This window comes from Octopus bimaculoides, chromosome 9 (genome assembly GCF_046866305.1).
Source record: "Octopus bimaculoides isolate indiv1 chromosome 9, ASM4686630v1, whole genome shotgun sequence".
Classification (NCBI taxonomy): Eukaryota; Metazoa; Mollusca; class Cephalopoda; order Octopoda; family Octopodidae; genus Octopus; species Octopus bimaculoides.
In genome coordinates this window covers 41,270,648-41,286,084 of record NC_142936.1, presented here as the reverse complement: position 1 = coordinate 41,286,084, position 15,437 = coordinate 41,270,648, and the positions used below count along the sequence as shown (strand labels likewise).

At 35.1% G+C, this 15,437-nt stretch overlaps 1 protein-coding gene across 1 annotated transcript in view; it reads left to right on the top strand.

Moving 5' to 3' along the window:
* LOC149134065 (protein CFDP2-like) overlaps window positions 1-140 on the top strand; it is a 13,868-nt gene extending 13,728 nt beyond the window's left edge. The window contains exon 3 of the mRNA XM_089358183.1: window positions 99-140. Coding sequence (XP_089214309.1) covers window positions 99-140 — 42 coding nt within the window. The remainder of the gene's footprint in view (window positions 1-98) is intronic.
* Window positions 141-15,437: the final 15,297 nt, after the last annotated feature.

The following is a 15,437-nucleotide window of genomic DNA, read 5'->3' as shown; positions in this document are numbered from 1 at the left end:
AGAGGTCTTGTGACACTGGGAAATCTCTGTATGCAAAACAATGACACAAATCCTACAAGAAATTATGTGACTAATGCAAACATAACTATTTCCTAAAGGAAAAGGCAGACATGCGCAAAAGTAGTATTGTTAGTGAGTAAAAAGGTCATTCAGAGATAAAGAATAAATATCTCTAATTACTTAAACGTACAATTTGCCGGCAGTGAGGAGTTTCAAGAAAAAGAACATTAGATAAAATATAAAAACGAACATAAAACCTCCAGAATGATCAGCTGCAGTGAGTTACAAAATAGATTACTGTTTGAAAGAAATAACTCAGTGAATGAAAATATAAGCGAGAGAGATCATGAACTAGTCACATCCCCACTGGGAAACATGCAAATAAATGAACCACGTGAGTTTTCCTCGACACGGCAGCTCTTCTAAGTAGAAAGCATCAACCATCAATTGTAATTGGTATAAATGAGAGTTATGGAAAATATGAACTCAGCAACAAGCCACGATGGTTTTCATGAGATCTTTCGTAGTCATATGTAAATCTACTACCGAAATCAATAGAATTCGTGGTCTGATCAATAAGTATCCGGACTGTTGTTATAGTAACGAAGCCAAAATACACAGAGTAAAGCTGCTTGGCATAAATGGACCTTGAACTCTGCTGTGCATGAGCACTATGTTTTAACGTTCTAGCTCACTTTCGCTGTTTACAGCAGTGCTTGGAATGAACGTGCGTAGCGTGTGATCGTCGCATTGACCATGAATCTGCATCAAATTTTAGATGCAACGACTTCTTAACGGAGCTTACTTGCAAGCTGGAAGCTCGCAAAAGTTTAAAGCAAAATATATTATGCACTATCTGTAAAGGGAGAAATAAAGCAAGTGCAAATTTTCAGACCTATCCCTCATACATCAGCAAAAACCTTGGGAGGAATTCCTTAAAGTTCGTAGAAGAAAATGACTTGCTCATTAGCACCCAATCTCCAACATTATGATTTGGTATTAAAGCAGTAACTCAATTATACAAACGTGCGTTACATTGTGTTCTTTAAATCCCTAAATCTTTAAATTACATTGCATAAGGATTGGATATATTTCTAATTCATAAAAAAGGGACAGTCCAATTTGTAGCACATAATAGCAGTATATTTAAGAAGTATATAGAAATTTACATATGAAAGAATAAACGTTATACCCTTTACAGATGTATAATTTTTGGAAAAGATGTTTTAAATGAGGATATTTGATAATGATAGCGTTGAAATACGTGTAATGATTATATATTTGTGTAAAATATAGTTTTATCTAGATATTGTTACTGTTAGTTACTGTTAGTTATAGAATATTTAAAATGAATATGATTTGATATTATATACTAAAAAAAAAAAAAGAAAATATAGTTTCTTCTATCTTGCATGGTATTTGCAAACATATGCTATGAAAATGAAGAATTCTAACAACGTATTTAAACTTCAGATAACTCTTGGACAATATTCGTGATCAGCCTTATTCTAGAACCTGAATCAGTCGCCTGATATATCTGTGCAGCGTGTTGTGAAGCTTTCTGGCGAAGATACAAATTGATAAAGTGACTTGGAAGGGACTGCATCTAATATTCTGCAAGCAAGGTAAGGGACACTTTTGATATTATTTTCTGTAGTTACTGACAATTTATTCCTCATTTATCACCAAGAGAGTGTCATGGCTGTATCAAACATGGCTGTATCAAACACAAGAAACACTCAGAGTTTACTGCTGATATGTACAACCAAACGCTGATCCTCATCAAAAATATAGTAAAACCCATAACTGACACGCATCATAAAATGTGGACTGACAGCTCCAGTAAAATCTCTCGACTGAGATTTGTATCAATATGTCTCAATAGAGAGATGCTGTAGGCAACCGGCTATGATATTCGATAACTGAACACTTTGACCGGCAGAAGAATTGACTCCTGGTTCCAGAAAAATAGCTCATACAAGAATCAAAGAATAGGTGACAACTAACACGGGAACAATAGTGTTTCCCTGACGAAGAGAAAGAAATAATTTAATCATATTTTTGTAAAAGACATCTTTTTAATCTTAATAAAAGCTTCGTTCAGTTAAGCAGATTACAATAGTAACCTGCTTGGATATATATACATATATACACACACACATATACAGATATTCATATGTGAGTATATGTATACTTATGTATGTATGTATGTATCTATCTATCTATCTATATAACGTCGGCTGTCCCTCTTAGATCGACGGCGACTGTTCTTATTCATTTATGAAACCCCTTTGTGCAGATTGGTCCTCCTGGTGTCAAGCACAGCTGCGAGGCATCGAAGTAAGAGTGCAGGGGCAAGCACGGACCCTTGTTTCACACTATGCCTGAATGCAAACGCTTCACTATATTCTTTCCATGTGGAACTCCCTGATAATGTTAACAAGCTTCTCAAGTCCTCATTATTATATCCATAAGCCTCTAACACTTTTCTCGTGCTTCGGAAATGTCCACAAACATCTCGAAGGCGGGTTAGTGTTATTCCACTGCTTTCTCCGGTAACTGCCGCAGTGTGAAGATAATGTCCGAGATTGATCTCCTTGGTTTGGTCTATGGTAAGACCTGCTCTGATCTTTTTCAGCCGGTTGAGAATGCTTTCGGCAAGCACTTTGCCACCAATAATCAGAGAAATGCCATCGGTGGTGCCCATATTATAATTGATCCACTTTCTTTTGGGAATAGTGACTCTCAGGGCGTCCTTGAAGTCTAAGGTTATACACTCATTGGAAAGACAACTTGTATAGCCTCAACAACTCATTGCGGAGTTTTTAACCTCCCTTTTTAACATGTATCAAAATATAAGCTACAAAAAGACACTTTTAAATGCAAGAAACTCTCTCGAACAGTCATAATACATTTCATTTGTATAATATTTGTATGTGTGTGCGCGCTTGTTTGTGTGTGTGTGTGTGTGTGTGTGCGTGTGCGTATGCGTGTGTGTGTATGTATGTGTTTGTCTGTGTGTGTACGGGCGCGCCTATTTAAGAAAAACCTGTTTTCCATTATGGGTCATATAATATTTCAAATTACTTTAAAAGAACAGACACCATGGGAAAACAGGGTCTGATTATGATTTGCCTGATCAGAAGCATGTAACTCGGAGTACTGGAATGATGAATCTTTCAGATATAATCCGTTAAAAACTACTCTATACTTACGTATTTAGTTATGTTATTTAGACGCTTCGCGGCGAATCAGCTGAGACATACACACATACATACATGCATGCATACATACATACATACATACATACATACAAGATTCTCTGTCTCAGATTCTGTAGTTGAATAGATGCCCACACTTGGGTGTGTGAACCGACACCTCAACCAACACACAAACTCAACCACGTATTTACGAACACCAGGAACTCTCTTAACTCAAAGGAAAACATACATATGTGCATATGTATGTGTATATACATATATACAGCATTTTATACATATATATACAAACATAGTATGTACATATGTATGTATATATGTATGTATGTATGTATATATATATATATATGTGTGTGTACATGCACATTATTTGGCAATGTGTGCAATTCTCAAAAATCTTGTTTATATACATTCTACTTATCTTACGTTTAATAAACTTGCATCTATGAATCCATTGGTGTTATTAAAAAAAATATATACCTCCTATGTATTTAAGAAAATCTTAGTAAAAAGCGGAAAAAGTAATCGCCAGGTCGACTCAAATATGCATGATTTTATTTATGCTCGAATAAATATAACAATCTCGAAATTTACATTTTATCATTTCTGCGAGGCAACATTTATGAACGGAATATACCTTATGGATTGTAATTTGATAATTCATGAGAAAAGACGGAGAAATTTCACTTTATTTGTTGCAATTTTTTTCCTTTGGTTTCAAAATCATGTGTTTTCAGTTAACATTACTTTTTGGGTGTGTTTTTGTTAAATTGCGTTTCCATGTATGAGAGTGTATGCGAAATACCATTCACTCTATTTTTAATATTTTTTTACTAAAGCACCAACTACTGTGATTTGTTTAACTTGGCCTCGTGTTCATTGCATTAGTATTTAGGCAACGACTATACAAGTATGAGAATATCATCATGTAGTTAACCTCACCGTGACAAAATAAATCTGGAAACAATAAGCTACCGAGAAAACATATAAGAAATAATAATAATACTAACAATAATAATAATAAAAACAATAAAAGTAGCCGTCCCTTATTGATCAGACCTATAATCATAGACGATCAACGATATGTATAAGTACATTCTTCCTTGTTTCTTTCTCGATTTGCGGCGGTAGGAATGGTATAATTTCAAGCAAATTTAGCTGCTATTTTTAGCGAGTAATGTTGCAAGATAAGACTATTACTGGTCTTTCGTTGCTTCTGGAAATATCAGCAAGCGTTACCACACACCATGAAAAAAGATAGTTTAAAGAACATAGAGGCAATTTCCTTTGTAGTGGTCAATAAATTGTTTTCCTTTTAAAAACAGTCCGTGTTTTCACGATGAGAGTTTTTTAATTGAATGAGTGCAGTGCAAATCATCAAGAAGTAATTAATTGAATACACCGTAAAAGTAAAAGTAATTTCTATTCAAAGAACGTTGTTGTATCATTTTGTATGATGCATATAGCTTAAACTATATAAAAGTATTCCATTATATATATATACATACATACATGCATACATATATACATACACACGCACACATTTCTCTCTCTCTAGTTATATATATATATATGTATGTATATATATGTGCACACACATATCTGTCTGTCTGTCTGTCTATTAGTTTCAAGCGTGATGCTAGTTATCGGCCATTTTGAATTCAAATTCAAAATGGCTGACTATTAGCATCACGCTTGAAACTGAAGAGTACCAACGAATTTTAATCAAATTATTTTGATCCATATTGCTCGAAATGAAGAGTAAATAGACAGCCGACAACTGATGGAGGGTCATTCATCGTGTTATTTGTCCGGTTTTCCATTTGCTCCTCTCGTTCTTTGTGTATTGAACTCATTTGTTTTCGTATTTCATGTTGTTTACTGTTGGTGACGTCATGTATCCATATATGCACACACACACACACATACATACATACATACATACATACATACATTTATATATATATATATACCGATATTACTGCGTCATATCAAAATTGAAAATATTTTATTTCTAGAGAATTGTATTCAGAAACTTCAACATACATTAAATATTGTAGATTTATGTTGTAATATTTCCAAAACCAGTTTAGAAAACTTTACAAAGGCTTGGACCTGAGGAGGTAACAATAACGACGAATCGTGGGCGTGGTTGCCTCCTGCATTGATTAAAATAAGAGTAAATTAATAGAAACCGTTGTAAGCCAGATTAATATCGTCTTACCTTTGCCGCACCTATATATCTCCAGTTAGTATTGTTTATTGAAAGGAAGTGTACACCAAAGTTTTGAACCAATTCGTAAGGTATAAATTTCGGGTGAGAGAAGAAAATGAGAATGAGAAAATAAGAACACAAAAACAAATTCAAAAGACTCCAATTTCAAACTTAATGGCATTTCTACAGAGATGTTATTTTCTATGTAGGGATGTTGAGAAGATTTTGCAATGCTTCCATCTTCGTTTTTGTTGTCTGGGCGTAAATTTTCTCCATTAAGAACTACGATCAAAAACGTTTCAACCGTGCCTATTGTATGTTTTTTTTTTTTACCCCACTAACAACAGTATGCAATGGGTTTTTCCTTTTGCAAAAAGGATTACAATTATGATTTGAAGGGGAATGGGTTACTACTTCTAAATTATCGAGCAACCACGTAAAGGTCAATTACATTATTTTATATACCATAGATTGATAATATTTATTTACATACATATACCAGGAATTTTAACAAAGGAGAGCTCGGTAAAGACGACCACTCGCATCCGATAGTTCTTTGAATTCTTCGTCACTATGTCTTAGCGTAGAAAACAAATGTAAATTCTAAGAAGAATGTTATATATATTGTCAGACAGATATTCGAGGACGTCCGTATCTTTTTGTCTTTGGCGATCAAGAATATGAGATTTAAGATTTGCATTTGCACATACGTCTATGAATGCATTTGTAAGATTTTACAGAAAGGCTCATAAATATGTATACATATACAATGCATATATATATATATACATATATATATATATATATATATATATATATATATATATATATATATATATATATATTTAAAGTAAGGTATATAAACAAACATATAATGTCTAAAAATATAGTGTACAAAGATAGTCAAGAAGATAGAAAAGAGGAGGAGGTAGAGGAAGATAACATAAACAAAATAGAGCAAAATGAAAGAAATTTAAAGAGAGTAGTAGGTGCCAGTGGTATTCTTCTAGTCTATAGGGGTTGAGGAGGAAATCTAGTAGTAAATGCTTGTGTCCGTTCTGGCTAAGGTCAGTGGCCGTAGAGTTACTTTTAGCAAAGGTATTATGGGTGTGTACGTAGTCGTGAATAGAGGAACATGTTGAATGTTAAATTATTTTAGAGTAAGAGTTAAAATTAAATATTAGATTTTTTAGGTTAATGTTTTAAAATAAATTAAAGAATTAATATTCATCTTATAAAGTGATGAGGTAAGGTTGATAAAAGACATATAGAGAGGTATATGTTAATGATCGTGGAGGTTAGTATATATGTGTTATTCGGGCTGAGGGTGAACTTACATTTAAATTTATGAAAGAATTTGTGCTTACACGTTGTGAAGGCTTCGTTGTGTTTACTAAGCAATTGTGGTGAGTTATGGGTTAAAATTTTGAGGGCTTCTTTTAAGCAGAGCCCACAAACGGAGTGCTGACTCTGATGTGGGATACCAGAGGCTATTATAGCCCAGGAAAGTCTACATTTTATTTTTCCATTAATTAGATGGTGTACGTGGCTGGCTAGTGATATGGAATTTCTATTCTCTTTATATTTAAACGAGTTTAAATGTGCATAATATATTTGTTTAAACTTGTGGTAGATCCAATGTAGCATCTATAGCAGTTATTTACTATGCTGTTAACATTGAATCTGTTGCACTTGGTCTGCAGCGGACAGTCTGTCTTAGATCTGCAGTTGCAGCTATCAGTTCTACGATGGTTAATTAGAGAGAGAGAGAGAGAGAGAGAGAGAGATGACGTAGTGCTGGTAGTGGCTAGGGTAGTATTAGGTGAATCGTTCGTGGTATTGCTATTATTATTGCCGTCATCTCTAGAAGCAATATCAATATCAACGCCAGCGTTACCAATGTTATTATTATCGTCATTACCGTTTTCGGCATCGCTGTGATGATGATGATGATAATAATAATAATAATAGTAGTAGTAGTAGTAATAATAATAATAATAATTATTATTATTATTATTAGTAGTAGTAGTAGTAGTAGTAGTAGCAACAGTAGTAATGGCAGCAGCAGCAGTAGTAGCATTATTGGTAGTAGTTAGTATTAGCAGTGGTAGTGGGGATGGTATTAGTGATGTTATTATTACAACTATTAGTAGTAACGTTTGTAGTAGTAGTAGTAGTAGTAGTGTAAGTAGTATTATTATTTTCAGTAATGGTAATATTGCCGTTGGTGCTAGTATTAATATTATTGCTAGTCCTATTAGTAGTTGCAGTATAGGTATTATTAGTTGTAGTGGTTATAATATAAATAGTATATTTATAGTGTAGTATAGTTTCAGTATGCCCTTTCACGTTTGCGTCGGTTTTAGCTGTGCGCCCATTACCCTTCGAGGTGGGGACTATATTATGTATGTTTAAGTTGTTTAAAGTGGTTGGGCCAGGGGTTTTAGATAGGTTACTGCGATCAGTGTTAGTGTTTTCATTGTGTAGGTCTATGGTAGGGTTCTTTGTATTTAGATAGTAAGAGCTAGGTTTACGTTTGTAAGATGAGGTGATAATTGATTCTATATTTGGTGTAGATGAATAGGATAATTTCAAAGTGAATCTGTTAAAGATAGAATGGTACTTGTGATTACGTTGGAAATTAGATTCTACTATTTTAAAGAATGCTTTAGCGAAGCCCTTAACGTTTAAAGCGAATGAAGGTGTATATCAGAGAATAGATCTCCCACCGCTTTGATTAGGCAAGTTTGGAGAAGTGAAATTCCTAGTTAATATTAGTATTAGTGTTCTTAGATCGAGTGTTATGCGTGTGGGTGCTAGGTGGGCGAGATTGTCTACTCGTAGTAGGAGGATTTGGATTTTCAATATTAGTGCGCGTTTGTCTTGGGCTAACTTTCGAGAGGTGTTCCTTAAATCTAGTGTTGGGTATAAATCTAATCTTCTGGGAGAAACCACTAACAGCTAGAGCTTGATTGTAGTAATTGGCGTAGTTACTGAAGCTTTCCTCAGTGGGGATAAATGGGATATTCTGATGAATATGCCTTTGATTATACGCTCGAAAGTAGATTTAAGATGGCTTGATTCTGTGTTGATGTACTTAAGCTCTTGATTGGGTTTATAATATGGGAAGTATAGTGAAGAGTTTAGATCTAATGTAACATCTAGAAAAATTGTTGGCCTGTAAGAGTTTTCAAAAGAGATAGATAGGTTGAAGTTGGCGTAAGAGTTTTCTAGTTTTTTCTATGCCATAGTCTGGGATATTCCCAAAACAGCTGCAAGACTTTGAATTTGTTTGCAATAATAATATTGTATATAACGTGAGATGTTTGCCTTACCTCAACGCTTGGCTGGCTTCTTTAACAATTATATATATATATGCCGGCCACTCCTTGCGGCAACACCTGTCTGTGTTTGGATTGTCCATGCACAGGGGCCATCCGGACTCCCGTTTGCGCCGTGAACAGGGATTAATCTTCTATCTTCGCTCCTTTGCGCCACATGGGCTCAACTCCCCTTCACTCTTCATCTAACCCCCTCCTCCTGTCTCTCTCCTCCACCCTCCCTCCTACCACCCATCTCTCCCCTCCCCCACCTCCTGCTCCGATTCCTACTTCTTTGTACGTCTCTTCACCTCTCTTCATACTTCTCTCCACTCCCACTTCTCTTCACCCCTACTCTTTCTCTCCTCTCTCTTACTCTCTCTCACTCTCTTCTCTCGTACTCCCCCTCTCTCACTCTTACTCTCTACACTCTTACTCTCTACACTCTTACTCTCTACACTCTTACTCTCTACACTCTTACTCTCCTACTCTCTACACTCTTACTCTCTTACTCTCTCACCCTTACTCTCTTAATCTCTCACCCTTACTCTCTCACTCTCTTCCCCTCTCTCTCACTCTCTTTCTCTTCCTCCCTTTCTCCCCCCATACCCCTCTTCCCTCTCTCTTTCTCTTCCTCTCTTTCTCTTCCTCTCTTTCTCTTCCTCTCTTTCTCTTCCTCTCTTTCTCTTCCTCTCTTTCTCTTCCTCTCTTTCTCTTCCTCTCTTTCTCTTCCTCTCTTTCTCTTCCTCTCTTTCTCTACCTCTCTTTCTCTTCCTCTCTTTCTCCCCCCCATACCCACCTTCCCCTCTTTCCCCCCCATACCCACCTTCCTCCTCTCTTAATCCACCTTCCCTCTCTTATACCCACCCTCTCTCCTCTCTTCCCCTCCCCGCCCATACCCATCTTCCCCCTCTCTTACATCCACCTTCCCCTTCTCCCTCCTCGTCAACACCCTCTCATAAGCTCATCCCACCACACCCCAACATACTCCTACTCTACCTTCCCACTCCACCCCATCCAATTCCTTACACCCACCACCCACCCCTACCCACAGACCCCTACCTCTACCCCACCCTAAGCCTAACCCACACTCCACCATGCCTTCCCCACCTCCCAACACCCTCACATCACACCACACCAATACCCTCGCATCACACCACGCACACACTACAACTGACCAACTACTAACTCCCTTTCTCCCTTCCCCATTTTCACACTACATACGTCAAGATCACCAGCATTCTACCTCCCACACACAGCCCCTCGTTCCCGATCACCGTTTGTTATCTCCCCCTTTCTTAGCTCTCCTGAAATAAGAATTTCTAACTTCCGGTCAGTCATTGTTATGATCGGCCATTATTATGATCGGCCATTATTATGATTGACCGTTGACTGAACACTATTCAATTTTTTTTTCTCCGTGTTTTTCTCCTTGTCTCCGTATTCTTTCTGTTGAAGAGCGTAGCTCGAAACGTCAAATACTTTCCGTATTCCCGAGCGTCATACTAATATATACTTTTGTTATTTACACCACCTGTCCTCGTCTGTTGTTATTATTTGTATATTCTCCCATATATATATATATATATATATATATATATATATATATATATATATATATATAGATATATACATACATACATGCATATATACATATGCGTGTCTGTGTATCCTTGTGTCTGTGTGTGTCTACCCACCACCGCTTGACAGTTCCGGTGTGTTTACGTCCCTGAAAGCTAGCGTTTCAGCAAAAGTAACCAATAGAATGAATACCAGACTCTTAAAAAAAGAAAATAAACGCTGGGTCTGATACACTCGACTAATAATTCTTCAAGGCGGTGCTCTAACATGGCTGCTGTCAAATGCCTGAAATAAAAGGATAAATATTCACCTGACCATTACATTTCTCACTAAGGATCAACTATTCAAATGGCTTCATAAAACACTCCTTTAACACTCCACCAGCTCCCAACTCTACCCCAAATCAAGTATCTTGTTTTGACCATTTATTATTTTCTTTCAGTCCTTATTCATCAAAACTCTTTCACTCCCACACTGATTAACAAACCTCAACCCACACCAAACACGCCCAAACTCCATATATAGAATCACAAAGCCCAAAACCCTGACAACGAATGCGAAAAGGTTCTTCAGAAAAGTCAACAAAGAAGTTTTTTTTTAAATCTCACCACCCAAGTTAACAAAAAATTTACTAGATCTACGAAATGAACTGTAAAATTTATATTATAAAATATTTTAAAATAATAAATTAAATTGATGAAAACTACCAGTGATGTCAGTCTTTTTCTGTTTTTCATATATATATATATATATATATATATATATATATATATATATATATATATATATATATCAATATATTATAAATTAACTACCAACAAAAATAATTGGTAAGCTAACTCAAAAAAAATCATCACCAAAATAGCAGAAAAAAAACGATTGTGAAGGTATGTAGACTCCTCAAGAATCGATCCTTTTGGTTATATTAATAATAATAAAGGAATTACGACGCAAAAACGTATATATTAAATGGACATATTTATCTTCTTCAATAGATATTTCAGTATAAAGAATTAAGAGACTTAATAAATCAAAATTCTTTGACACATCTTCAGGGAAAAATAAATATAACACCAGAAAAACACACTCGGTTTAAAAATACAATCCCTTCATGGCGAAAGTTTCACAATTCCAAAAATATATTTAATATATACGTTTTTGCGTCGTAACTCCTTTATTATATATATATATCAAAATTTAGCTAGGTGTACAATGCACCTATGGAATATTGAATATCCGAAGAATTTATTTGCTTATATTAACTATATCAATAACAATGTTATTCCAATAGGTAAATAAACAATAAACATACAGTTTATAAATAAATAAATATAAATAAAAAAATGGAAAACAAAAGAATGAATTGAACAATTATGGATTCAATTCAATTTAAAAATTTAATATTTAAATTACATAAAATATTCTAAAATGTGTGTTGATAGAAATGTCTTTTTATATATTCGTTTGAGAAAGGAGATCATGATAGCTCCCATATATTTTCCCTAAAACTATATATTTTATATAAACTTTACCTATAAGGCTCAATTTAATTTTAATTTTTTATAAATTGATTTTAATTGAGTCTTTTACCTGTAATTTTGGATTTTGTCCCTAATATTATTATATATAAATATATATATATATATATAAAGTGTAGTATATTGCCACTTAAGTGTGGCTGACCCCTAGGGGTGGATGTTACTGTTGCTTTTAGCCCCAGGAGGACATCTCCTCCAGCTGGCTTATCGACACACGACTGTGTCCTGTTTGCCAAGGGAAGTTATCCCTCTCACCACGATCTGCAGCACGAACGGATCCGGATTTCAGGGTTATTTCCCTTCGTCGGCGTTCGATAGCTGCTGACCTTGGTGAGAGAGACAAAAACCTGGCAATCTTATATCTTCTTTTCCAGTGAAATTCTTCACTGATATCGAAAAGGTGAAAACAAGCAATGTTAATTCTCTAAATGAAGTATTAACAGTAACACCTTTTCGATATCAGTGAAGAATTTCACTGGAAAAGAAGATATAAGATTGCCAGGTTTTTGTCTCTCTCACCAAGGTCAGCAGCTATCGAACGCCGACGAAGGGAAATAACCCTGAAATCCGGATCCGTTCGTGCTGCAGATCGTGGTGAGAGGGATAACTTCCCTTGGCAAACAGGACACAGTCGTGTGTCGATAAGCCAGCTGGAGGAGATGTCCTCCTGGGGCTAAAAGCAACAGTAACATCCACCCCTAGGGGTCAGCCACACTTAAGTGGCAATATACTACACTTTATCGTGCAGTTACTGTTAATACTTCATTTAGAGAATTAACATTGCTTATATATATATATATATATATATATATATATATATACAACACACATATGAGTACGTATGAACGTATATAGATGCGCATTATTATATTAAAGATCAAGGTGATCTGAAATCCAAAGAAGATTGTATAGAGTGTATATGTAAGCGTAAAGGAAATAGTTTTATTTTACGATGTAATGCTACCTCTAAAAGAGAGATAGTCCTTCAGAAAACAATATATTTTGAATCTGTTAAGGCAGTGGAATTATTTCAAACATCTCCGGCAATTTCCAGCTGTTAATACTGAATTTGTAATATAATAGTCAAAATAATTACTCCACGATATACGATGAAAATAAAATCATTAGCGTCTTGCCAAAATGCTTAGCAACAAATCTTCCATTTCTTTATATTCTGAATTCATACACCACTGTGGTCAACTTTGCGTCTCATCCTTTCGAGGCCAGGAAAATAATGTAGCAGCCTAGAAGTGATGTTGATATAATTGACTACCCGCTCTCGTCAATAGCTGGTCTTATGCCAAAAATTTATAACAAGAATTGGAGACAGTATAAACAAATTAATCCACAATTTAAGAAAAACTGCCTCATAATCAATTTTAAAATGCAAAGACTCTTACTAATATAAATATGTAAATATATAGAGAAATAAATTGAGTTGTCAGCTGAATGTGCATGAGGGTGGGCCGACTATCTCGTAGTGATGTTAGGGCCATGAAATATTGCATGAAATAAATCTTATTAATAGCTGCATGGATTCTTTCTAGATAGACTACCATCTGACTGTTTAAAGAATACTTCGAAAGTAACTAGTAGCGACTTCCTTTGAAAATGAACAAGATTTAGTAACGTGATGTCATCAATTACCTGCAGAAAAAGACTTTAGTTCTCAAGGCCATCCATGCTGACAGGCTTGCTAAATTAGGGAATGCTGCTCCAGTTTTGTTAAATGTGTAAAGGTGGGCAGATGAATTTAGGAGGGAAATGGATAGTCTTGGAGATGACGCAACGTCTAAACGTCCTGTTGCTGCTCCGACTGAGAATAATATGTTCACGATAAGGATGAAAGGCAATTGACTATAAATCAATTAACCAATGCTATTAGAATATCCAGTGGGCGAGTTGAAAATATTGTGCACAATGTTCTTGGCACGAAGGTTCCTGTTCAGTGGAAGACACATTAATGACACCTTATTAAAAGCACAACTGGAAGATTACATCACGGGAAAATCTGACATCGTTTGAGACAGGTCTAGCTGGTTTTCCTTGAACGTTTCCTAACCTAAGTAGAGTGTTGGGATTATCATTTTGAGCCAGGTGAACCGCAAATGTGACTAAGTTGAAAACTAAACCTCATTTGGTCACATTTCATGAGTATATCTTGGTCAGCCTATAAACTTCTCAGCTGACATTCACACACACACACACACACATAAAAGCAATGTTAAATCTCTGAACGAGGTATTAACAGTAACTGCACGACAAGGTGAAGTATATTTGCCACTTAAATGCGGCTGACCCGTAAGGGTAGATGTTACTGTTGCTTTTAGCCCCAAGAGAACATCTCCTCCAGCTGCCTATTAACACACATATGTGTCCTGTCTGTATTTGCAAAGGGAAGTCATCCTTCCCATCTTGATCTGCGATACGTACGGACTCGAGTTTCTGGGCTAAAAGCAACACTAACATCTACCCTTAGGGTCAGCCGCATTTAAGTGGCAAATATACTTCACCCTATATATATATATATATATATATATATATATATATATATATATATATATTGATTACGACTGGAAATGCAGTGGTTACCGAGTAGAAATCGGATATCTTCGTTTCTGATGTTGTTGAGAAGCACTCGGAATTTTGTGAGTATTCTATGTTTTTATTCTGTATTAATACACACACGCGCGCACACACATATATTATCGAAATTTACCATATTATCGATCCATGTCAGCCTTTCCTATCTTCTGGTTTCGCACAGGGGAGTAAATAACCTGATATTATTTAACAACCCGCTTAAGTAATACCACACCCTCTTCGTAGAGGGTATATATGAAGAACGGCGATCCGTGAAAATCCAGTGATAGAACAAGTAGACGAATGCCGTAACCTCTCCTTATGCTGATCTCATTCATATATATATATATATATATATATATATATATATACTTTCATATAAAGGGCATTAACTGTGTAGTAATGCCTCACGCTTCGAGGGACTAAATAAGTCAAAACTACCAAAAAATAAGCAACATATTTACTGAAAGCGAGGGAATGCAGCTTTCAAAATTTATCTCTTAAAAACATTTAACTTAACGGTAAACCACTGGTTTCTCAATCAAATACAGAAAAACTGTGAAGTAACCTGCATTCTTTTGTTCATCAGTACACGTATGGTCGAGATACATAAAAATAAACAAGAATCAACATACCACGATGTAGCCACCACAGTACGATGACTTCTGTTCATAATTATATATCCATGAAAGAGATTTGAATTTATCCGGTTGCATCTCAGTAACGTGCTTATACAGAATAATATTCAACACTGAATATATTCTAATTATTTATAATATAATATAGGATAAATTCTTTATAAGAATTTATCAAGTAGTCAGCGTGAAAAAACCTCATAATGAAAAAAATAATGAAAAAAATTCATCATTTTTTCATAAATATATATAAATAAATTTATATATCTTTATTTATATATATTTATATATATTTATGAAAAAATGATGAATTTTTTTCATTATGAAATTTTTTTCATTATTTTTTT